Raw genomic sequence first — 26,380 nt, 5'->3', positions numbered from 1 at the left:
CACTAATGCATATGGATGGTTTATGCTCATTATTGCTCTTATGAAAAGCATAAATACAATGTTGCATCAAAGGCAGTCATTCTGCGCAGGTTACACTCAAGAAGGAATAACTTGAGTTATACACATCGGATTGCTACAATTTTTGTCTCGTTTTAAAGATTAGAGACAGGGCTATAACTTTTATGTTTTGGTCTAAACCACTTCAAACTTTAAGATGCCCAAACATCCCTTAGAAAGTCACGGCTGTGACAGGGCAGTTTGGTAACATGTTTTCACTTAGGCATTTCATCAAAAAACTCATGTGCATACAAGAACTCTTCTCTAATTAAAACTCTACTTCTCTTTTTAACCATCCAAAATGGGAGGAAACTCCCTTCTATGGACATGGTTCCTATCATAGAAGAACACTCCCAAAATATCTACTCAATCTCCTCCAACTTCATCTCAAACTCATCACACATCAACACTTCCCATAAAGGAAATATATCCAACAAACATAACATGAATACTCTTCTCAACTCAATTTCTCAACAAACAAACACATATCTCTACTCAATTTCTCAACGAGCATCATTTATACATGCATAAAGAAATCTCTACTTAAGAATTTCTTAAACTTTAGCTTGAGTTGGATTTACTTACCTCATACTAAAGCTCTCTACTCTTGTTGGACCTTAGCTTTCCCTTATTTCCTAAGCATAAACTTAGTAAGAACTTAACCCTTACATAAATAAAACTCATATCTAGAGTAAGGATTCTTACCTCTTCTTGCTTAGGATCAATTCTTTGTCAAATCCCAACTCAAAACTCTCAAAAATCCCTTGGAAGATTGAGTGAGGAATTGAGAGAAAATGAGAGATGAAGAGGCGGTGGAAATGGGTGAAATGAAGGGGTTTAAAGAACTAAACTCTTATTAGCTCATATAATATACACTCTTTCCCATTTTGCCCTTACTCTTACTTGAAAATTCCACCTTTATCTTTTAATTCATTACACTCACACCCCTACACTAACCTATTCTCCATGAAATTTCCCTACATTTTACTCCCCACTTTTCCTGCTTATTAGGGGTAGAATGGTCATTTTGCCCTTATGAAAGAATTCTCTAGAAACTCAAACAAAAAACTCAGCCTGCCCTTCGCCGCGGTGAAGGATTCTCTATCACCTCGGTGAAGAATTACAGAACCGACACCGCCATACACAAGCTAATGTCGCCGCAGCGAAGACTATTATTCACCCTGGCAAAGACTGCAACTCCAAAATCCGCCAAGTCTTGATCAATTCTAGGGTAAACACTCAACCAAACCCAAAACATAAACTCAACCAAGGGCCAACCAAACAACATGAACAATATACAAACTCATTTAGGAGCAATTCAGTAACCCTTTAGGCCATACCATAAACAATGGCTACGTATCTCAAGTGGGGCGTTACATGTAGTGAGACAATTAGTTGGTGTTAATCGCGATACTACACACTACTGATATGATGAGAAGCCTACGATAACACACTTAGAAGATAATTTAATAATCAATTTGTGAGAAGGGTATTTTCGTCTTTCAGGATGAAAGGATATTTTGGTAATCTTGTAGTGCAATTAAATTTGCTGAGGTTATTTCCTTTATTTAATTTGATATTAAAATTAAATTAGTGAGATTATATTTAAATATATATATGTGCGCATATATTTAATTGAATTATTATTATTAATTAAATGTTAATATATTATTATATTTTAATAATAATAATAATAATAATTAATTAATTAATTAATTTAAAATACCAATTACATGGTGTTCAGTTGCAAGGATGAACTAGGGTTGGAGCCCATGGCTATTCCTAAGTGGAAAAAGGTTTTAATTTTTGCACTATATAAGTGCAACTTAAAATTAAAACAATATAGAATTATTCATTCAATTAAAACCCTAACCACACAAAATGTAACACCCACATCAGGGTACGTAGCTTTATTTATGCCCTAATACCCTTAGTTGAATCTTGATAGAGTTATCTTGGACAAGTGTTAAGGAAATTCTTTAAAATGTTATTACGGGTAAAATGGTCATTCCACTCATAATTAGATGAAAGAGTGGGGAATGAAAAGAAGTAGAATAACATGGAGAAGTTAATAAAAGTGAGGGCATTATTGTAATTGACTAAGGGACATAGATGGAATTTTTAGAAAGTGCAAGGGTAAAATTGGAAACTAATATATATTATTTAGTAATAAGAGTTCAAGAGTTGAAACCCTAGCTACTCCACCCATTATTCACGCCACCTTCACCCCAAATTCTCTCAAATTTCTTCACTAAATTTCTAAGGAAATTCATAGGATTTTGGCTAGATTTTGATAGATTTTCAATTTTAAAGTCTTAAATTCTTATAGTTTTATATGCTTAAGGTTTAAGAGGAAGGGGAATTCTACCAAAGAGAGATTATAGTGTTGGAATTGCTCAAATTTAAGGTAAGTAAATCCAACTTTAGCTTTGATTGAATAAATACTTCTGTAGAGGAATTTCGTATATGTTGTATGTGTGTTTGGATGATTAGAATTATGGATTGAAATTGAGGTTGTTTGATTTGTGAATCTTATGGCCATGAGAAGTGATGTATTTGTATGTGTTGAGTTGATGACTTATGAAAGAATGGATGTGGAAGGGTGTAAGGTGAAATTCTGCTAGGGTGGTTGTTGGCCTTAGGGAGTTTTTGCTCCAATTTTGGTGGCTTGAGAAATATATGGAAGTGTAACCAATTTAGGGTTTGTATGTGCATGTAAGGTGTTTGATGAAATTTCAAAGAAAGTGCATATATATGAGTATGTTAGATTAGTACTTTGTTATGGAAATGTTGTTGGTAGAGAATACTAGTTCCATAATGATATCTTTATATGCCTTAATGCATTCTTACATTTGAGCATTTGCATTTAGAAAGAATAGCAAAGAATGAGCATATTTACATGCACATATACATGTATGAGAACATTAAAGAATAAAGAGAAAGAAAGAAAAGATATTAATTCTATGATAAGTGCTTGAAAATACACTTATAGTTAGTGGTTTATAGGTATCATTTGTGGGAAATTAGGATTAATTTGCGTGAATTAACTTAATTGTTTCATAAACGCGCTTTTCGGGATCACGGGTATTTTTGCTGTGTTTTCAGGGAATAAGGCTCAAAAATAATATTCGGATGAGAGATGATGTTGGCGAGAGAATTTGTGATGATTGGAAACAAATGGATTGAGAATCGAAGTTGAATTGAAGAAGTTATGGAAGTTGAAGTAAAGAGAAGATCCTAGATTATGTTCCAGCTTGCGCATGCCTCGGTATTTTGAGAATATCTTTAGATGTAGAATTCGTATTAAGACGATTCTTAGACTTTTGGAAAGCTGATTCAAAGGGCTATATTTCATATGTTTACCACTTTTCCAAATTTCATCGTTATCAACTTAAAAAATCACCATCTCTGAAGAATAGTGGAATGATGCGGGAAGAAGACCAGTAGCTATTGTGCCGTGGCACACCTGTTCCAATAGCTACTGTGCTGCAGCATAGTGCCGTGGCACAGTCACGACACCTGGGAACTTTTCTTCCGTTTTTTACTAGGAAAATAGGGTTTAAGAGTCCTAAACTAACTAGAATTAAGGAAAACAAAACCCTAACCCTTGTGGGATATAAATAGAAGTCTTTTAGCATTATTTTAGGGAATTACGAGGGTAGTTTTCCCATCAAATACTTAGGTGTACCCCTCATTACCTCTAAGCTTACCTTTGGAGATTAAAGAGGCTGGAGAAGAAGATTGGAGGAGATCATCATCAACTTCAATAATCCAACCAAGTTTCACTAAGTTTTTCTTCTTCTTTGTTATTATTTTTGTTATGAATAATACAATGATGTTCTCATATTTATTCATGAAGAACTAATTCTTTTGTGTTGGGGGTGATTTCAAAACCCTAGACATGTCTTGTGATTATAAAATCTGCATCTTTTTATCTTTTGATCCCTCTTGGTTATGTGATTATTTCACTGAAAATAGGGTTTAACTAGATTTTTCTAATTGTTTAAGTGGTCAATTAAATCGTTAGGATTAATCTATTAATGCCAATTTAGGTTGCCTAGTATGGAATTGCTTTATTAACCTAAATAACTAGTGGTAAAGTGTATGCCTGCATACATGGGGGGTAATCACTCAAGATAACTAAACCGACCATATGAGTTTAGCCTTGATTCAGTAGGTCTCTTGCAACTTAATGCTTTTATTACTTTGAATCTAGAGATCTTATCCTAGGTTATCTAATAAATAGGGAATTGTGTTATGACCGTGTCTAATCCAACGACTCAGTAAGGAGAGATAGAACTTATCAACGTTTGATATTTTCTAAGCTGATGTGATTAAGAGGGTAGAAAGTTAAAGAGTGCTTTTATTTTATGTAATTCATGTCTAGTGGTGGCGAATAAACCTTCAATCCAGTTTCTCTTATTTATCTCTTTCGTGATTGTCTGCTTGTTTTATTTTAGTTTGATAGTTGTTGTTGAGTTTTTATAATTCGTGACAAACCCTGTTTGAACTAGATAATTAATTGAGTTCACAAATCCTCTGCGGGAAAGACCCTTACTTGCTTTTTGCTACTACACGACTTTGCATTAGAATTTAGTGAGGTAAAATTAGGTGTTGCATTTGTCTGCATCATTGTAGAATCATTATCTAAAGAACATAAATAAAGAATACCTCAAATCTGAAATTTTATTTACAGAAATATAAAAAGATAAGAGAAGAGAAGGTTGCTGCGATGGAGAACCCGTGAGTGACAGAGAAAAAGAATATCCCCACATGCACCCCGCCTTTAGTGAGCGGCCTAAGAATAAGAAAGAAGAATTTGTACAATCCGTAAGAAGTGCATATGGATGAGGACTATACCCAAGAAAGAATTTGAGAATACACTCACACGGCCAGGCTTCCGAATCCTTGCCTCAACCGAGTTCGATCGGCAAAGAAAGAATGGAAAAGAAAATAAAGAAAGAAAGAATAGAAAAGAAAAGAAAGAAAGAATAGAAAATAAGAGAGACTAAAAAGAAAGAAGAAAAAGAAAGAAAACAGAAAACAAAATGAGGATTAGAAAACAGAATAAGAAAACAGAAAAACAAAAAAGAAAATGCATTGCATAGAAAAAGTTTATGCATTTGTGCATATGCATCATGCCATTTCTACTATCTTGAGTTAGTTTCCCTATTTGTGCTTACATATCGGTAAGTGAGAAACTAGAATCTTAGAAAGAGAAGAGAAGAATTGAGAAGTTTGGTGTAAGGAAAGGAAATCCAGGATCTGAGTAACGGAGAAAGAATAGAAGTATTATGGGTTAACTTATTGAGCAATTAGTGCTCACTCCATTGATTTCACCGTTTTTGCAGGTAATAGATGAGATGTGGTTGGGAGGAACGTCAAATAGCAGAGGAGAATGGCACCACTGTCCAAGATTACTTTGTACTTATTTTTGTGACTTTATTACTTGATGTAGAGATTTGTATATAAAGTCAAATTTATTTTGGGCCCACTATTACATTCTTATATACATATATATTTTCGATAACATGTTAGTGAGTTTTACTTATATTTTTCCAAAGAACTACTAGCTAGATAGAATATTACACAAAATCTCTCTCTCTCTCTCTCTCTCTCTCTCTCTCTCTCTCTCTCTCTCTCTCACGTTTCACTCTTGAGTGAAAAAGAAATTTTTTTTCTTGTTCTTCTTTCTTGATTCTTGAAACCCTTGATTGTTCTAGCAAAATAATCAACGGTTATATGGATTGTTTGTTAGAGTAGATGCCCTAGAGCCAATCAATTATTGTAGAATTGACTCTTTGTAATAATGTTCATTAATCAATAAAAGTCATTTTATACTATATCGCTAAATTATTATTATTGCAATATGTATTGATATATGTCCTTAGAATGGTAGAACCGTGACGAGGGTATCAAGTGGTTCAAATCTTGATAGTGAGAGCCCTATGAGCACATATGGTGGCCATTCTAGAAACGTCCGTAGCCCCAGTATTATTCTAAAGTAAGGGCACAAATAATACAGTAAGGCTATCATAGTGTTGAACGACCCTGTCGAAAGGCAGTGACTGATCTCACTTGTCAAGGTTGTTTGGTGACAACCTGGTGCAACACATGGGTGCTTGTTGTAGGCGNAAAAAAAAAAAAAAAAAACAGAGAGCTTTGAGTTGAGCTTCACTGAGTTAAAACTCTTGAAACAAAGTTAACAAAGACAGCAAACTCTTCCTTGTCTTTGTGTTGTGTTTTAATTTTCCCTGTATAGGTTTTCTTTTTCTTCCCCTTGATAATTCTACTATTTTATCATTAGATTTTCGATGTAGTTAACATTTTCCATTTATGGAAACGTTTGATTTTTCTCAGATCTATGAATTTCATCTGTTTTTCAACGTTTTTTCATCGTTGTAATCATTTTGAAGATGATCACTGAAGGGAAAAAGAAACTAATTTTTTCCTTTATTTTCTCTCTCAACTACCACCTTTTTTCTCTCGAGAAAATTCGAGTTCTTTCACTGTTTTATCTTTAGATCATAATAATCTCATAGTACAGAAGATGGAAAACGATCCCATTGGTTTTTGTAATCATTTTCTAATCTCCCTGTGCTGAGCAGTTTTAGATCTTTAGATCTGGTCTCAATTATTGAAGATTTTAGATAACTTAGGAAGATTCCCGCAGAATTAGATCTGGGTTTTATTTAGCAAAGCCTTGTCATCCTTTTTTTAAATTTTCTCGGTAAAGTTGTTAATTTTCCGCGATAAAAGTTGTTTTTCTGGGAAAAAAAGGGTTGGGGAGTTAGGGGTTGAATGCTGAAAAAAAGATGAATTATTTTCCGGACGAGGTTATAGAACACGTGTTCAATTTTATAACATCACATAAGGACCGAAACGCGGTGTCGTTAGTGTGCAAATCATGGTACAAAATCGAAAGAATGAGCAGACAAATAGTGTTCATAGGAAACTGTTATGCTATCAGTCCGGAGGGAGTGATTGCCAGGTTTCCGGAGCTCAAGTCCTTGACGTTGAAGGGTAAGCCGCATTTTGCGGACTTCAACTTGGTCCCACATGATTGGGGCGGGATTCTTTACCCTTGGATCGAAGCTTTTGCCAAGAGTAGAGTCGGCTTGGAGGAGTTGAGGTTGAAGAGGATGGTGGTTTCTGACGAGAGTCTCGAGTTGCTCTCGAAGTCGTTCGTGAATTTCAAGGCCTTGGTTCTTGTTAGCTGTGAAGGCTTCTCCACTGATGGGTTGGCTGCTGTAGCTGCCAATTGTAGGTAAGAAAAATTAAAAATTTTCACTTTGTTTATATTTGATTGTGCTTCTTTTGTGCGGTTACTTTTGGATTTCTTTTATGTGATTTGAGTTTGGTGTGAATTTGTGACTCTGAAATGGTTAATATATGGGTTTGTTTCACATTCACATTTATCTTGTTGTAAAGTTAGATTTATGCTTTAGTTATAGTTATCGTTTATCTGGATTCTTGGTTGTGGTGATTGAAAAGCCCTCTGGTTTGATTGAGCTACAGGAAGTAAACGAGGTTGTTATTTCTATAGCATCTCATACTCTATTTTCGATGTTATCTGTGATTGTTGAACAATTGTTCACATGGCTAGTTGTTAACGTGAAAGTTATATTTACTTGAAATTGGTGGAGATTTGTAAGTGATGCTGATCAGTTTTTTACTATTTTAGCTTCTTAACTGTGTATTTACTTTTCGGTGATCTTCAGGGTGTTTAAGCTTGAATTGAGCAAGCTACTCTGCTATTTTAAATCTGGGAAAAACTTGTTTTTAGTGTCTAATCAGACCACAACTTTTTATTGTCTACTGATCAATATATTGTTTACTTGGATGGACTATTTCGACGTAAGCTCCTCAATATAAGTCTGCTGGTAAACATAAAGTATAGGGTTTGCCTAATTATTTTTTTCTATTATCTGCATTCTAGGTTTCTTAGGGAGCTGGACTTGCAAGAAAATGAAGTAGAGGATCATAGAGGCCATTGGATTAGCCGCTTTCCTGAAAGTTGTACTTCTCTTGTCTCCCTGAACTTAGCATGCCTCAAAGGAGAAATAAATTTGTCGGCTCTTGAGAGACTTGTAGCAAGGTCTCCTAATCTCAAAAGTTTGAGGTTAAGCCGGGCTGTGCCTCTTGATGTGCTCCAAAAGATACTGATGCGAGCTCCTCAACTAGTGGACTTGGGTACTGGGTCCTTTGTACACGATCCAGCTTCTGATGCCTACAACAAATTAAAGGCTACCATTCTGAAGTGCAAGTCAATAAAGAGTTTGTCGGGTTTTTTGGAGGTTGCTCCTCGCTGCCTGTCAGCTATTCACCCAATTTGTCATAATCTAACCTCCTTGAATCTGAGCTATGCCCCCGGCATTCATGGAAATGAGCTGATAAAGCTTATTCAGCACTGCAGGAAACTTGAGCGATTATGGGTATGGTCTTCTAACCTATTCACACTTGAGTTACTGAATATAAAATTCTGATCAAAATGAGATGAATGATAATAACTTCTATAATCTCTGCAGATACTGGATTGTATTGGAGATAAAGGATTGGGAATTGTAGCTTCAACTTGTAAAGAGTTGCAAGAATTGAGGGTTTTCCCATCTGATCCCTATGGGGTAGGCAATGCTGCTGTAACTGAGGAAGGTCTAGTTGCCATATCTGCCGGTTGCCCAAAGCTTCATTCATTGTTGTACTTCTGCCAGCAGATGACTAATGCTGCTCTTATAACTGTGGCAAAGAATTGTTCTAATTTTACCCGCTTCAGATTGTGCATCCTTGACCCTACAAGACCTGACCCTGTCACCATGCAGCCCTTAGATGAAGGTTTTGGGGCAATTGTTCAATCTTGCAAGCGCCTAAGGCGTTTATCACTCTCTGGCCTGTTAACTGACCGGGTTTTCCTTTACATTGGAATGTATGCTGAGCAGCTGGAAATGCTTTCTATTGCATTTGCTGGGGACAGTGACAAGGGAATGCTCTATGTCTTGAATGGGTGTAAGAAGCTTCGCAAGCTAGAAATCAGGGACAGCCCCTTTGGTGACACGGCACTTCTAACGGACGTGGGAAAGTATGAAACAATGCGATCCCTTTGGATGTCGTCCTGTGAAGTTACCCTTGGAGGCTGCAAGACACTTGCGAAGAATAGGCCAATGCTCAATGTGGAGATCATAAACGAAGATGATCAGATTGATTTTAGCTCTGATGATAGACAAAAAGTAGGGAAGATGTACTTGTATCGATCATTGGTTGGGCCAAGGAAAGATGCACCAGAGTTTGTGTGGACTTTGTAAGTTCGACCTCAATGCATCTGTGTAGGTCGGCCAATTGTTTACTTGTTCTTCAGTAGTTGTACTTTTCTTAGGCCAGGCTCATTTTTATGGATTTAGTTGTATGCACTCTTTTGTTTAATTTATGAGAGATTTGCTACTTGTAATCGTTGTTACTATAATAGATTTGTGTTAGCATTGGCAAAATCAGTTTCCAGTTCAAAGTATCATCCGTATTGGTTTCGGTGGTTCTTGTTTAAGGGGAGAAATTTATGCCTGTATAGATTGTGGGCAACTGATTACAGGTAAATCTCTTACATGGGCTACCATGACTTACTAATTATTGAACACAACATAAAAACAGTAATGGGATAGCATTTATTGCGAGGTAGGCATTACTGGCTTTATGTTGTTTGCTTGTTTATGCAGCAAAGCAGAGTAATTTTTAGCTACATTCATTACCATTGCGTGTTGCTTTAATGGAGTCAACGAAGTTGCTGTTTGAAACTTTGAATATCTTTTATCTTCATAATTTGTTGATAGGTCAAGACGTTGGGTTGGTACTGATCTCGTCAAACAGCATAATAGCAACTCTTCAAAGGTAAATGATAGGTTTGGGCGTGGCTCCATTTAATCACCAAAGTTATGTGGTTGATAAATGATTTTTGATACTACGATATATATTCTTGGACTAGCAAGGGTGGGCAAATTATTAATTCACAAATCCATACTTGCGACATATCTTTTTAAAGTTTCTGACAATGGCCGGTCAAGAAAAAAACCAGAAGAGTCAAGGCTGGTCAAAGAACCCAGTACCTTCTGGATGGAATTGCCACAACATTGGGGTTCTTAGCAAGAATTACTGCACTAGGATAATTGGCTATGAGGATTTGAAAGGCACTATGGCATGAAGTTTTCCAAGGTTTAGCCAAGCCTTACCTCAGGACCCAATTATTCATATTTGGTTTGGTATTGCTAAGCATACTCATAGACGTCACTGATAATTTTATCTTTTATTTTTTATTTCAACAGATTAGTTATGGAGCTTGAATACTTTAATGAAAATTTTTAGGGGCAAAGCTGTCATTAAACAGGAGAGATTTCACAGAGTAAGAAAATAAAAGCTGTATTTATAAAGACAGATCCTGTTACAAGTTCAAAGAAAAATACTATCAAATTAATCTGGGCATACATCATGGAATTATTACAGGTATGAAAACAAGAGAAAACAAGAATGACTAGATTCCACATTCATGAGCCATAATGGAGAACTGACCAAAGCAGGTTTTACTAAAGAAGCAACAAATGTAGCGAAACCAGAAGCATAAAAGGAGCAACTCGTCCTTAATGCAACCATTATAGAAAGAAGCAGCATTCCTCCATCATACAACAGCAACAAAGCGCAGCCAAGCTGCAATGCAAAACAAATTAGAGAGAAGTTGAGATTCGAGACATCAAAATACAAAAACAGTACATAGTTGGTGACACAGGTTAAGAATTGAGCATATCAAGATGTAATAGATCCCTGCCCATGAAAAGTTGTGATTTCGCAACACCGTGCCAAAGTTTAAAGTAAATTGTAGCCCAACATTCCATATAGAAGCAAATCCTAGTAGTAAAGATCTAAACCCAGCAGTACATGTTCCTCAGGAATTTCAACCAGCATAAGTTATTTCAGTTTCTTATAAGAAAAGATAAACTGCGAATTTAGCAACCCTAAACAACAAACATCTAATCTTGGGTGAACTTTTGTATCTCTCCAAAATGAACCAACTAATATATAAAGAATAAACACCTCTTAAACTCAATTGATTACAATCAAATAGGAAGAACAATTCCCAGATGCATTTGCACCGGAAATAGGTATATGAAGATCTCACATGAAATAGAGGCACATGACAATACAAAACAAACAAGGAGTGCCAAAAAAAGCAATATTTAAACATAATTGTCATCCTAATCTAAATAACCAAGGAGTGCCAAATAAACCAGTTCTTAAACAAACCTCCTTCAGTCTAAGGAGTGGGAGATCAAAAAATAAGATTCCTGAGAGAACTCCTTCAATAGTGTGAAGACAAAGCAATGGAACTAGAATACCTTCACCCACTGACTGTGAACTGAACACGTCCTTAGTTTCTTTACTTTCCTCCTCAGATTGACATGACTAGGTAGAAAGTAATCAGTCACTAAACTATACTCACCTCTCCCACATAACAACGTTTTAACTCTTTTATGTTCATCAAGAAGGAAAAGAAATATTCCATCTTCATCGATAATCCCCAATTACCTCTTGATGGTAACATTATACAGTTTTAATGCGAAAATGATCAACACTGTCATCGAGCATATTTGTTGACAATAATTATAAAAATATAACCTCATACATAGGACCAAAATTTTAACCTACCCAATTCACTCAAACTTAATATAGAAATACATGGCAAATATCCCTAACAAACTACATCATAGATAAGAAACCAAAAAAGTTATCCAATGAAGGCGTTTCTTATAGCAATATATTAACAAATATACTCAAGAAACCAAATACAAACTGGCAGATGTTACATGGAAGCATTATCCATAGTACTTGAGATAATATACAGATGTGTCACTTTTGAAGAGCTAAATACATTAAACTTTTCATCATTCAACTTTTAAATCTTCATAAGAAAACACTTCAAGAAATTAATAGCAGAATCCATGATTAAACATTCACAAACACACCCATCCATGTCAACAAATATATCCACTCAGAGACGCCAGGAATAGCCACATCAATCAGAGAGTAGATACATACTGATCACCAAACCAACCCTAATAGGTAATGAAGAAACTGAAACAATGATTTTTCTTTTTGAACTCTAAAATTTAAACTGGAAATGGAAGTCCAAAAATTTTAATGAAAGAAAAATCGTATAGGAATAAATCATAAATCAATTGACTTAACAAAAAAGAAAAATGTGTAAACACATGTTAGTATGTTACATTTTTCCATTCTACTATACTAAGAGCTTAATTAACATGAATCCCAAATAATAAAAGAAAGTAAAATATAGACATACCAGCCTTGTAGAAAGGAAGTACAACCAGTATCATTGTTCTGGTAATGATAGTGCTCGTAGTAATACTGTGGTTGACCAGGAGGAGGTGGCGGTGGAGGATACCCTTCAGCAAAATACCCTTGGTACCCTTCGTATGGACGTTGCCCTGGCGGAGGGTAAGGAAACCCAGGTGGCGGTGGGGGTGGCGGGTACCCCTCATACGGCGGTGGTGGCGGCGGTGGGTACCCGGGTGGTGGTGGATAGGGAGCTGAATAGCCTATTAAAAAAAAAATTAGAATCAACAATTAAATTTCATATCATAAGATCATCCAATGGGATGATAAATAAAAGGAGAAAAAAAAAAAAGAACCTGGAGAAGCGTAGGGGTCGTTGGGAGGTCTGCGGTAACTCATATTGAAGAGTTTTGTGAATTGATAAGATTGATTGGAGTTTGAAACTGGAATTGGAACAGTTGCTGATAATTTTGGTAGTTTAGAAGATTTAGAAATCGACTGATGGCTAAGTGCCAAGCTGTCAACAATCACGTTTTGCCATGTCATCGTAATCTTTTATTAACTTTACCTTAATTACTATTTAAATGTTTATGTATTTGAGATCTGGATTTCTATTTATTTATTAGACAATGAATACTATCAAACACTATACTGGCCTTAGGCAAATTAGCCCAGTATATATTACTGGCCCATTTCTAGTTTAAATGGACTTAGGCAAATTAGCTTAGACTTAATTGTTATATTATAAAAAATAATGTTACCTTTAAACCATTCTCTACATCACTCTCTTATATCATGATGTGACACTGTCACCCCCACCGACCACGTCAGCGAACTAACACTCACCCAACTAAAAAACAAAAAAAAGGTTCTCTGAAAAAATTCAAACTCCATTCCCCCCGAACCTGATGTCTTTCCCAAATTATTTTCCCTAAATTGAAACTCTCTCCTTCCCCTAAATAAAAAATCTCTCCCAAAATTGAAATTTCTCTCCTTCCCATAAATCAAATCTCTCCCAGAATCAAATTTGAACCGCCGTTGTCTGTCATCTACCACCACCACCGCCGGCTATCATCTACCAAAAAAACTTCGGTTCTCTTCAACTCACCCAAAAAGCCAAAACACAAACAAAACCAAAAACATTTCCTTCCAATTCTCTCAAGTTTCCTTCCATGGCTTTCACCAACTCTCTCTTCTCTTCTTTCAACTCTTCCTCGAACTCCACTCACCGATTCCGATTTCTCCCCTCTAATTTCTCACGACTCATTCATCTCAATTTCAGTGGCAATTTCCCTCCGATTTCTCGCAATTTCTCTCAACAACGGCTTCTCCACGCAAGAAAACAGTAATCAAATTCTTCTTATTCTTCTTTGTTTTGTTTGATGAAAAATTGAAAATAATCGTGTTAATGCGTGCGATTTGTGTTTGTTTTCTTGATCGTTCTATAGCTTTTTTTTGGTTGTATTTTGATTACGAAAGAAACACGTTGAGGCTTGGTTCAATTACGACATATTTAGTCGATTGGAAGGGGACGGTTTTTGATAAATACATGAAATTTGGAGAGGTTTATGATAAGTCTTCAAGGAAATTTATTTGAGGAGAAGGGAGTAGCACATTGAGTTTTATGTCCTAATAGATGTTGTAAAGCTTGAGTTAGCTATCGTAAATTTATGTGTATTCATAGATAAGAGTCATAAGACCATCACTTAGCTGAACCATATACAAAATTACTAAATGTTTGGTGATTGGGAAAACTAGAGAGAAGAAAAAGAACTGACTTGTTGAGATTAATGTTTTTATTGTTTGAGTCAACTTTCAGCTGTACAAGATTTGTATGCATTCAAGTTGCTTCCTTATTTATTTATTGGGTTGGTACTGAAAATTATACAGTATCAAAATATTTTATAAAGAAAATTATTTATGGTGCCTTCTCAAATTTTCTTTGGACATCAGACAATGAGTTGAATATGTTTGTATTTTGTGCCTTTAAAATGTTTTTAGTGGAGAACATTTTAGAGTGTAAATCAAAATTTCATAAAAACAAATAGTTGTAATGATTGTCCTTTTGTGGTTCAATGATTTATTGAGGTGTTGTGCAGGAAGCCAGGAACATTCTATATGCTACCAGTGATCGTACAAATGCAGTTAGTTCAACCCATTGGTCAGTAACATGTTCCTGCCTTCCAATTCTTAGTTATTTTTGTTAAATGTTATGAACAATAAACTATTAAAGGAAAATTTGACATGATAATACGGAGACACCCTTTTAATAGAAGGAACTTGATATCTTATTTTTTGTGCTTTTCTTTTTACTTCATCATCATGTATAAAGTTTCTGGAATTCGGTAGTTACATGGTTTATCATTAATGGCTATAAGAAGAGTGTTTTAATAGACTCCATTATTTTGCAAACCGCATTAACTTGGCGGACAAATTTAATTGCAGAAGTCAGAAAGAAAAGAAAGAGGAAGAGAGAAAGAAAATCTGAAGAAGAAAGAAGACAAAGAAAGTATGCTATGATGATATCTTTATGATTTCTTCTACTTTGGAAGTGTTTGTGCTTCTATTGGTCCAATTCATACAAATTTAGCTATTCTAATTAAAAGAGGTATTGGCTTAAAGGCACTCCTATTTTTAACCTACTACAATTAGAGTGTGACAATTTCTCACTTTAATTTGTTCTTTCTACATTTCTGACTTTCGTTATTCTTTGTTCTCTGTGTTTAAGTTTAAAGAACTATAGAATTTTGTTTGGTCTGTCTGGATATATATTTGACTTGATTGCTGGATACCCAAGCATGTGGGATTTCATGTTGTAGTTTCTGCAATTTCTGGGAGAGTTTTGCGTTTTTTGCAGGTTATGTAGATTTCATGTTTCTGTAGTGTCTGGGAGAGTGCTTTTTTTTTGCCAGAAGTTGGCTGGAGTGATGCTGGTGCTTGTTGAGTTTGCTGGAAGTGATGCTGGTAGTGATGCTGGAAGTTTGCTGCCCTACTTCTGGTGTGATTCTGGGACATTTTTCTGCAGATTTTTGTTGCTGCAGTGTTGTGTTTGCTGCAGTGTTTTGCCTGCTGGTTGTTAAGTTTTGTTTAATTGATTGTTGTCTTCAAATGGACAAGTTTTGTTTTGTTTTTGTTAATTTTATATTACATTCAATCAGATGTACTACACAACAATCTGCTATTTTGAATATATTATTTGATACATGATAAATAGACAATAGGTATTTGTAGCTTCCTCTTATTATCTTTGTTTTATGTTTGTTTTAGAACTCATTCACGCTAATCTCAAATGTAGATACATAGTACTGTTTGTCAAAGGTGGCTTGATGGTGATGAGTTTATTATATCATCAATGAAGGAAGTTGCAATAATATTCACAATAATAAACAAAAAAAAAATTAAATTAACTTCTGACTGCTATTCATAAGCAATTAATCAAAACAGAAGAAATCAACCTTCAAAATATTCGCAATAATGAACAAAAAAATTGCTATTCCTAAGCAATTAATCAAAATATGAGTAATAAACAAACATCAAACATGTATACAGTCATTCAGGTTCCTTTCCACAATTTTCTCACCCTCCCTGTCTCTCCTTCAATAATCAGATACAACACCTCCTAAATCACAAATCATCCAATAAAAAAAAAAAAAAGAAAACTTAAAAAAAGAAAAACTAAAACGTTTATACTATCATTAAAATATTTATTACAACAATTATCACAATTTTTCATTTTGATTGCTTCAAAGCCTCAAGAAACGCATCCTTGAGCAAAGGGTTCGAACTGCAAGTTACTGAGCATTGATGTCAAAATCTTTACCACACCTGATGAAAAAGAGCAACCATCAAACGCTACACATATGGTAATATTTGAGCATATTTAGTGGAAGTCTTTACAATGCACAGAGCAAAAAAATTGCTAGAATGCGGTTCAAAATAGTTAAATAATTTGGAAGTGCCATATGACAAAGTAAATGCAAGATGTAGAACTTTTATCCAACAAAAAGAAAATGTATAATTATACACAAAACATAATGAATCTAATACGCCACAAAAGAACTCAACGATAAATGCAGTTGAATCTTCATTATAGAATATGAAGGTATTAAGGTAGCCAATCTTACATTGGCAATGGTAACACCACCTCTCTTGGTTTGATAATTGGCACCCAAGCGGCCCCCTTGTTGCATCTACGGGGAAAGGATTATTTATGATGTGGGACTGTTAAGGATGCTGAGGTGAGTTTTGTGATTGATGGATACAATTGGAAGTGGCCAAGTGCCAATTCTTGGGCTCTTATTAACGAGGAATTTTGTGAATTTCACACCTTTTAATGTTGACAACAAGATTTTGTGGATACCCTCACCTTCGGGGGATTTCTCTACCAAATCGGCTTGGGAGGCTATCAGAGGAGAAAGAGCAAAAGTTGAGTGGGTGTGAATTGGTGGTTCTCAAAGGCTATCCCAAGAACTCTTGATCTTATGGAGGCTATAAAGGAGATTACCTACAAAGGAAAGGTTGATGAGGTATGGGGCTACACTAACGCTCATTGTTGCCTGTAACTCATCTATGGAATCTCTTGACCACTTATTTTGCATGCCTTTTCTAAGTCTATTTGGAGCAGATCCTTATGTTGCTGACCTTGGCTATGTGGTTAGACCCTGGCATGATTACATCCCCATTGGCAAGGAAATGGGAAGGAAAAGACTCTAAAATTCACTTTGGGTATGCTTTGTTTAGGGGCTACGGTTTATTGGATTTGGAGGGCGCGAATTTGCGAATTTAAGGGTGACTATAAGGATTCCTTTACCATAATTGATGCTATCAAAAGTGTTGTGAGAGACAAAGCTAAGCCCTTTGGGCTTTACGCATGGAATTCTAACGTTTAGTCCGCTCCATAAATTTATCCGTTAGATATCCTACATCAGTCCAGCTGACGGGCTCTGAATGAGTTTTCCAACGGTATCTTACAGGCCTCGTAACTCTTCCGGATAAAAACTTATGGCCGTCTGAATGAGACATGCTCATTTAAGCTTGGGCTTTACGCACGGTCTTCTGACGTTCGGCCCGCTCCATGAATTAGACCGCTAGATGTTCTACATCAGTCCACATCAATGAGATTCTGACGACCTTCAAATGAACTTTCCAACGGTATTACCGGCCCCGTAACTCTTCACGGACAAAAAGTTATGCATGTCTGAATGGGGCATGCTCATTTAAGCCCTTTGGGTTTTACGCACGGAGTTCTAACGTTCAGTCCGCTTCATGAATTCATCCGTCAGACATCCTACATTAGTCCAAGTCGACGGGCTCTGTATGAGCTTTCCACGGTATCTTAAATGCCCCGTAACTCTTCCCGGATAAAAAGTTATGGCCGTCTGAATAAGGCATGCTCATTTAAGCTTGGGCTATACGCATGGAGTTTTGACGTTCAGCCCAATGCATGCATTCATCCACCAGAAATCGTACATAAGTGCAAATCGACGGGGTCTGTATGAGATCCAAGGGTTTTTTATAGGCCTCACTCTTCCCGGATAAAAAGTTATGGCCGTCTGAATGGGACATGCTCATTTAAACCCTTTGGGCTTTACACACAGACTTTGAAGTTTGGCCCGCTTCATGAAAATGTCAGACACATCAATGGGCTTCTGACGGGGTTTGAATGAGCTTTTCAATGGTATCTTACAGGCCCCTAATCTTCCCGGATAAAAAGTTATGGCTGTCTGAATGGGCGATGCTATGTAAGCCCTTTTGGCTTATGCACGGAGTTCTGACGTTCATCTGCTCCATGAATTCATCCGTCAGACATCCTACATTAGTTCAAGTTGAGGCTCTAAAAAGCTTTCCAACGGTATATTACAAGCCCCGTAACTTTCCTGGATAAAAAGTTATGGCCGTCTGAATGAGACATGCTCATTTAAGCCCTGGGCTTTACGCACGGACTTCTGACGTTCGGCCGCTCCATGAATTAGACCGCTAGATATTCTACATTAGTCACCAATAACCTTCTGAAGGGCTCTAGATAAGCTTTCCAACGGTATCTACAGGCCCGTAACTCTTCCCGGACAAAATATGGTCATCTGAATGGGACATTCTCATTTAAGCCCTCTAGGATTACGCACAGAGTTCTGACGTTCAGGCGCTCCATAATCATATGTTAGACATCCTACATTAATTCACACGACAGGCTCTGAATGAGCTTTCCAACAATATCAGGCCCCGTAACTCATCCGGAAAAATTTATGGCCGTCTGAATGGGACATGCTCATTTAAGCCTTGGGCTTACGCATGGACTTCTGACGTTCGGCCCGCTCCATGAATTAGACCTCTAGACATTCTACATTAGTCCACGTTGATAGGCTTCTTACGGGCTCTGAATGAGCTTTCCACGGAATCTTACAGGCCGTAATCTTTCCGGAAAGAAAGTTATGGCCGTCTAAATGGGACATGCTCATTCAAGCCCTTCGTGCTTTACGCACGGACTTCTAACATTCGGCCCGCCCCACGAATTAGACTGCCAAAGGCTTGAATGTCAGTCGATGCCGACGGGCTTTGACGGGCTCTGAATGAGCTTTCCAACGGTATCTTACAGGCCCCGTAACTCTTCCGGATAAAAAATGATGGCCGTTTGAATGGGGCATGCTCATTTAAGACCTTTGGGATTTACGCACGGAGTCTGACGTTTGGGCCACTCCATGAATTCGTCCGTCAAACATCCTGCATTAGTCTAACGAGTGGGGGAATGAGCTTTCCAACGGTATCTTACAGGCCCCGTAACTCTTCCCGAAAAGAAAGTTATAGCCGTCTGAATGGGACATGCTCATTTAAGCTTTGGGCTTTACGTACGGATTTTGACGTTCGGCCCGTCCATGATTAGATTGCAGAGGTGTATGGCAGTCGATGCCGGTGGGCTTCTGACGGGCTCTGAATGAGCTTTCCAACGGTATCTTACAGGCCCCGTAACTCTTCCGGATAAAAAGTTATGGCCGTCTGAATGGGGCATGCTCATTTAAGCCCTTTGGGCTTTACGCACAGAGTTGACGTTCGGGCCGCTCCATGAACTCTGTTAGACATCTGCATCAGTCTAAGTTGATGGGCTCTGAATGAGCTTTCCAACGGTATCTTATAGGCCCCGTAACTCTTCCGGAAAGAAAGTTATGGCCGTCTGAATGGGACATGTCATTTAAGCCCTTTGGCTTTATGCGCGGGACTTCTAACGTTCGCCCGGTCCGCGAATTAGACTGCCAGAGGCTGTATGTCAGTGACGCTGATGGGCTTCTGACGGTCTATGATGAGCGTTCCAACGGTATCTTACAGGCCCCGTAACTCTTCCCGGATAAAAAGTTATGGCCGTCTGAATGGGGCATGCTCATTTAAGCCCTTTGGGCTTTACGCACGGACTTCTGACTTTCGGCCCGCTCGACGAATTTGTCCGTCAGACATCCTGCATCAGTCTTAGTCGACGGGCTCTGAATGAGCTTTCCAACGGTATCTTACAGGCCCTGTAACTCTTCCCGGAAAGAAAGTTATGGCTGTCTGAACGGGACATGCTCATTTAAGCCCTCCCTAGATCTATTTTCAAAGACGTTCCTCAAGTTCTCAACACCATTTGAAGATTGGATTACAGAGGGTTAAGCAAAAGCGTTTTTTTGCTTGGTTGTTTTGTCTCATTGGTAAAGCGTTTGTTTGTTGTTTTTCTTTTAATGATCCTAACCTAGGGAGGTGTCCTATGATAGGTGGGATTTTTGGTGTTCTCTTTTCTTTCTTCTTGGTGTTTATCTCCCTTTGTGGTTTTTGATAAACCCCTAGAGCGGATGGCTGTTTGTAGGCTTGTTTCTTTTGTTTCCTATTTTTGGGGCATATCCCAAAATAGGCTGGTCGCCTTTTATTAGGCCTTTGTTCATTGTTCTTGTTTCTTTAATATGATTACTTACTTAACAAAAAAAAAAATCACACATCCCCAAGATCACCATTTTCTTCTCTCGGCTAAAAGACAGATAAAGCATGGGCTTAAATCTATATTTGAGTTTCCTGAATCTAAGCTCCCAATGAGATATTCGGGAACTTATAAAAAAAAATGAGATATTCGGTGTTCCTCTTATTACCAAAAAGATCTTCGCTCGGGTCAACTCTTGGAAGAGTAAGTTTCCCTTTTATATAGGCAGGTATTCTCATCAAAGCCATTTTGTTTACCATTAAGTTTATTGGTCATCTACCTTTATTCTCCCTTTTAGAGATTTTTTGTGTCCTAGTGTTGATATGAAAAGTTCAAAGGCCAAAGTGGCTTAGGAGGAGGTATGTGTTCCTTTTGAAGAAGGTAGCCTTGGCATTGTGAGAGCTAGAGTGGAATAGGGCAGCCATGATGAGACGTGTGGAACATCATCAAGTGCAATGCACTTCATTTGGGTGAGTGGATAAGTGCAAATTTTTTGGGATCATATCGTAGGCAATGGAAAGACAATGCATGTGTGGCATGACAATTGCACCCTAGGGCATGTCCCAAATAGGCTAGTTCGCTTTTTATTAGACTTTGTACATTCTTCTGTTTTTTTTAATATGATTACTTACTTATCAAAAAGAAAAAAATTGGCACCCTAGAGGGCCGCTCATTTGTAGGTACCACACTACATTGCCTAGACTCGGGTGCCATTTATGCCTGGGTGAGTAAGCTATGTATTCCCTGAAGGCATTACAAGGCACTTGATCTTGCTTCGATGACTTGCAAAAACTGGCTACACAAAGAAAAGCTTAATGGGATTTTCTTGCTTCTTCATGCTGTGTGAATTTCACTCCTCTAATGTTGAGACAAGATTTGTTGGATACCCTCACCTTCGGGGGATTTCTCTACAAAATCGGCTTGGAGGCAATTAGAGGAGAGAGCAAAAGTTGAGTGGTGTGACTTGGTGTGGTTCTCAAAGGCTATTCCAAGATACTCTATACTTATGGTGGCTATAAAGGAGAGATTACCTAAAAAGGACAGTTTGATGAGGTATGGGGCTACTACTAATGCTCTTTGTTGCTTTTGTAACTCATCCATGGAATCTCTTGACCACTTATTTTTTGCATGCCCTTTTTCTAAGTCTATTTGGAGCAAGATCCTTGGGCTTGTTGACCTTGGTTATGTGGTTAGACCCTGGCATGTTACATCCCCCTTTGGCAAGGATATGGAAAGGTAAGAGTCTAAAATTCACTTTGGGTAGGCTTTGTTTAGGGGCTACGGTTTATTGGATTTGGAGGGAACGAATTCGCGAAGTTTTAGGGGTGACCATAAGATTCTTTCACCATAATTGATGCTATCAAAAGTGTTGTGAGAGATAAGCTTTGGACCTTGAGAATGTCACTGCATCCTATAGCAATAGGAAGTTGGCGAATGTTGGGGCCTCCCTAGACCTATTTTCAAAGACGTTCCTCAAGTTCTCAACACCATTGAAGATTGGATTACAGAGGGTTAGCAGAAGGGTTTTTTGCTTGGTTGTTTGTCTCATTGGTAAAGCGTTGGTTTTTGTTTTTCCTTTAATGATCCTAACCTGGGAGTTGTCCTATGTTAGGTGGATTTTTGGTGTTCTCTTTGCTTTCTTCTTGGTGTTTATCTCCCTTTGTGGTTTTAGATAACCCGTTAGAGCGGATGGCTGTTTGTAAGCTTGTTTCTTTGTTTTCCCATTTTCGGGGCATGTCCAAAATAGGCTAGTCGCCTTTTTAGGCCTTTGTACATTCTTCTGTTTTTTTAATAGGATTACTTACTTATCAAAAAAATTATGAGAAACATTAGTTATACCAAACAAAAATCGAAAAATGGAAAACTAAAAATTACTCAAAACCCAATAAACGTTTATAAATTTTTTGCATAATGTTTTTATAGACAATCCCAAAGATACATGATCCAAATCCAACACACGACGACAATAAGTACCATAATCAGTCAAATCGTTCATGCATAAACTAGCACAAAACACTTACTTGCAAATTTCAGACCAGACAAGTGTAGACCTTCAAGCATAAAAGATCCCTCCCCACCCCTGAATTTAATTCACCACCAATCCCTTTGCCAAGACTTGGATAAAAGATTCACAAACAAGAACAAACAAGTTCTTTGAAAATGGATAAACTAAATGTTTCATATATCTTAGTCAAGATACATGTTTCATATATCTTGACTAAGTTTCAATGAGGATAGTTGCCTTTATATAGGCAATTACAAGGATGGAAGTAATTCACAAATACAAAGAAATTAACAAAGTCACAAAAAATTACAACCCATTATAAAAAAAACAAAGCGCATGCCCTATTTAATGCAAAGAGGACATAAACCATTAAATCTAGTGTCTTTGTCATAACTACTTATTAGGTGTATAAGCTTGCCCCATTGGATCAAAAGCCAGTCAATGGTCTTATCTGCCATGAAAGGTTTGATTTCCATTGCCAATAACATAATGGATTTTGTCCCTAGCCACACCTCTAAGTTTCAAATATCCTCCAAGTCCATGACACATTAGCCGGAGATGACACTCCCAAACACTTTTTGGCCTAAATAGAATTCCTTAACCTAAGCACTCTCATTTTGGATTACTTCCAAAGATGTCTCATCATTGCCGCTTTGTTCCAATCTCTCTTTCTCATAATCCTAAAACCTAAACCCTTAATGCCAAACCCTAAACACTAATCCCTAAAAGACCGTAAAACCTAAAAAATCCTACACCCCAACCCGAACATAAAAAACATTAAACCCTAAACCTTGGAAAAGCCTAAACCCTAAATCCTAAAAGACCTGAAACGCTAAACTTAAAGCCTAAACAGCTCTAAGCTCTAAACTCTACCGCTAAACTCTACGCTTAACACAAAAAACACACAAATATAAACCCTCAACCATAAAAAACCCAAAAAAAAATCACAAACAAAATAACCAATCGAGTCTTATTCTTGTTTCATCGTATTCAATTTGCCTTGGTTGCGTCTTGCTGAATATCTTGAATAACGACCATTATACTACTGAATTTGTGTGATTTCTTGGTTATTTGAACATCAAGGGGGTTATCTTGATCAATTCGTGCACCAAATAGGGTTTCTATCCATTTTAGTTCAAGTCATTAGGTCTGATCCTGGTTGAATCCATGTTATTACGTTTGGTTCTTTATTTGTAATTGATTGAATCTTGTTAGCATCTTTTCTTGATTGCAAATATGATCTGTTGCCAAGTTAAAAAAAAAAAAAATTGCAGCATAAATCAGACCTGAACTACAGTTCACGTTCGGATCCAGATTATATATATATATATATTATATATATATAATATATAATATAATTTCAACATATACCTATCTAAACATATACCTAGCGGGCTGATCTTAACAGGGGTAATAATCAAGGTGCGTGTGATGATTGGATAGGTGTGTTAAGGGGATGAATATGGGTGGAGTGTTCCTAACAAGAAGAAGGAGATTTGAAGTAAGCAAAGGTTGAATGCTCTGAGTGCTGGTGACAACGACAGAGAAGTAACCCCACTAGGGGTCCCTTGGTGGAAAACCATGAGGGATGTGAAATGGGGTCTACTTCACCGGCTATTGTGAGGTTCGGAAATTTGTTCGGTTGATGAAAAGGAAGGTCTTACGAGGGAACATAAGTCTTTCAAAAAGCCAAAGGAGGAGATTAGCCCGGAAGGCGAGAGAAGTTCCTAACGCCCAGCCGCACCATGATTAACTTGCTTCGTGGAATGTAGGGGTCTTATTCCCCTTTGAAACAAAAGAGGTTAGACATCTAATCTCTTCCCATAAAATTGCAATTGTGGTATTTTGGAACTAGAGTTCGTACCAATTTTGAGGTTACTAAGTCCTTGACTTTTGGGGGATGGATGTAATCCATAACTATGTGTGCTGCCCTAATGGTAGAATTTGGGTTGCTTGGAATCCTAGTTTGGTGAGTTTTAAATCATTCAATCAACAATCAAGCCATCCATGTAAGGTTGTTATTTTGGAGTCTAATTACTCCTTGGTTATCTCATTTGTCTATGGCTCTAATGGTCCGCTGGAAAGGAAAGATTTATGGAGAGACTTAATGGGTAAAGCTCAAGATTTTGAGAAATACCATGGGTGGTTATGGGTGATTTTGGCGATGAGATTTGGGCATGAGAAAATAGGGTTCTTAGAGTGGAGAAATACGTTTCGGACTTGAATAATATGTGGTAGGAACTAGGCTTGAGGACCTTCGGTTTATGGTAACTTTTTAACGTGGAGTAATATGAGAGAAGGGAACATAGGATTACCACGATTGATCGAGCTCTGTGAATGAAAAGTGGGGCAGTGTGTTTGGTAACTCCATGGCCAATTTCCTTTCCCCAAGCATCTCGGATCATTCTCCTTTATTGTTGAAAGTGGGTTATGTCTTCATTTAGGAAAATCCCATTCGGTTCTTCAACTTTGGGCTCACCATGAAAGTTTCGTTAGCATTGTTAGGAAGCTTGGGAAAGAAGTTAGGGGTACCCCTATGTATCAATTGGTTACTAAACTGAAGAGAGTCAAAGCAGCATTAAAAGCGTTTAACAAGAGGGAGTTTGGGAATATCTCGGCAAGAGTTATTGAAGCTAGAAAAACCTTCTAAGGGTCCAGCATGTCTTGCTTCTAATCCTCTTGAAGAGAACCTTATTCTTGAAGAAAGCCAAAGCTTTTAATTTTAATTCTTTAAGTCGAGCTGAGGAGTCTTTAGCTAGGCAAAAATCTAGAGTGCAACGGCTTAGAGAGGGTGACCAGAACACAAGCTATTCTTCAAGTGTGTGAATGGCAGAAAGAATAGAAATAGAATCACCAAGCTTAGTGTGTGATAACGCATGGTTTTGAAGACCCTTTGCGCATTAAGGAGGAAATTGTCAGCCCTTCAAAGAGTTTTTGAAGAGCCGAGGGTGTGAGAACTTCCAGGGTTTAGAGGAAATTATTGAACCTGCTCACTAGGATAGGGCTAATGGGATGATTGCCGAAGTGACGGATGAGGAAATCAAGAACACTCTGTTTTCGTTGGGCAACAACAGAGCTCCTGGACCAGATGTTTTTGGTGCATATTTCTTCAAGAAAGCATGGGATGTGGTGGGAAAGATGTGATTTGGCTATTAAAGACTTCTTCCAAGAGGGCAAGCTTCTCAGGGAGGTAAATTGTACTTCAATTGCTCTTATTCCCAATGTGTGATAATGCTTCTTTGTGTAAGGACTATCGGCCCATTTCTTGCTGCAACATAATTTATAAATGTATCACCAGATCATTGCAATAGAATTAAGAGTGCTTAACCTCTCTTCATTGACCCGGCACAAGCAGCCTTTGTTGGTGATAGGAAATAGAGATAATATCCTGTTATGCCAAGAGTGGTGCACAACTATAATCGAGCTACGGCCAGGAAAAAAGGTGTGCCTTGAAAGTTGATTTAATGAAGGCTTATGACTCGGTTAATTGGAGTTTCTCTTACAAGTCCTAAGAATTTTGGTTTCCCTATGTGTCTTGTCAATTGGATATCCAAATGCATCACTACTCCTAGATTCTCGGGGTTATCAATGGGGAGTTGTGGGTTTCTTTGGGAGCTCTAGAGGGCTGAGACAAGGGATCCCTTATCCCCTTACTTGTTTGTTATTGCTATGGAGGTCTCTCTCGGCTCTTGAAATAGAGTGGCGGCTAATCCGAACTTTAGTTTTCATTGGAGATGCAAGAAAATGGGGCTGACTCATCTTTTTTCGCGGATGATCTCATGCTTTTTTGTAAAGCCGAAGTACTTCTCTGTTCCTCCCTTAAGAATGCTTTAGTTACTTTTGAAAGTTGGTCGGATTGAGTGCAAATCCTGATAAGAGCAATATCTTCCTTTCTGGTGTGAGTGACAATGAAAAGATGGAGCTTTTAATCAAATACTTAGGTGTACCCCTTATTACCTCTAAGCTTACCTTTGGAGATTTGTCGACCTCTCTTGGATAAATCTTGGCTCGGGTTGCCTCTTGGAGAAGTAGGTTTCTCTATCCTATGCGGG

The 26,380-nt window shown here is 37.5% G+C and overlaps 3 protein-coding genes across 3 annotated transcripts; 2 read left to right on the top strand and 1 right to left on the bottom strand.

Annotated features, from left to right (window-relative positions):
- Positions 1 to 6,857: 6,857 nt before the first annotated feature.
- LOC116130997 (protein AUXIN SIGNALING F-BOX 2-like) lies at positions 6,858 to 9,371 on the top strand. Its single transcript, XM_031416664.1, has 3 exons — positions 6,858 to 7,324; positions 7,997 to 8,492; positions 8,586 to 9,371. The coding sequence occupies exons 1-3, from the start codon at positions 6,873 to 6,875 to the stop codon at positions 9,354 to 9,356; spliced, it is 1,719 nt and encodes a 572-aa protein (XP_031272524.1). The 5' UTR covers positions 6,858 to 6,872; the 3' UTR covers positions 9,357 to 9,371.
- A 1,061-nt stretch (positions 9,372 to 10,432) lies between these two features.
- Positions 10,433 to 12,880, bottom strand: LOC116130999 (cysteine-rich and transmembrane domain-containing protein WIH2-like). The gene is made up of 3 exons (XM_031416666.1): positions 12,744 to 12,880; positions 12,395 to 12,650; positions 10,433 to 10,743 (listed from the first exon to the last, which is right to left on the bottom strand). The coding sequence occupies exons 1-3, from the start codon at positions 12,784 to 12,786 to the stop codon at positions 10,689 to 10,691; spliced, it is 354 nt and encodes a 117-aa protein (XP_031272526.1). The 5' UTR covers positions 12,787 to 12,880; the 3' UTR covers positions 10,433 to 10,688.
- A 467-nt stretch (positions 12,881 to 13,347) lies between these two features.
- On the top strand, positions 13,348 to 14,953 carry LOC116130916. Its single transcript, XM_031416598.1, has 3 exons — positions 13,348 to 13,732; positions 14,487 to 14,548; positions 14,833 to 14,953. Exons 1-3 carry the CDS (start codon positions 13,560 to 13,562, stop codon positions 14,919 to 14,921), a joined length of 324 nt encoding a protein of 107 aa, XP_031272458.1. The 5' UTR covers positions 13,348 to 13,559; the 3' UTR covers positions 14,922 to 14,953.
- Positions 14,954 to 26,380: the final 11,427 nt, after the last annotated feature.

The sequence above is a fragment of the Pistacia vera genome, unplaced genomic scaffold, assembly GCF_008641045.1.
Source record: "Pistacia vera cultivar Batoury unplaced genomic scaffold, PisVer_v2 Contig227, whole genome shotgun sequence".
NCBI classification, from domain to species: Eukaryota; Viridiplantae; Streptophyta; class Magnoliopsida; order Sapindales; family Anacardiaceae; genus Pistacia; species Pistacia vera.
Note: the sequence above shows the minus strand (reverse complement) of the source record. Positions and strands in the feature narration are given on the sequence as shown.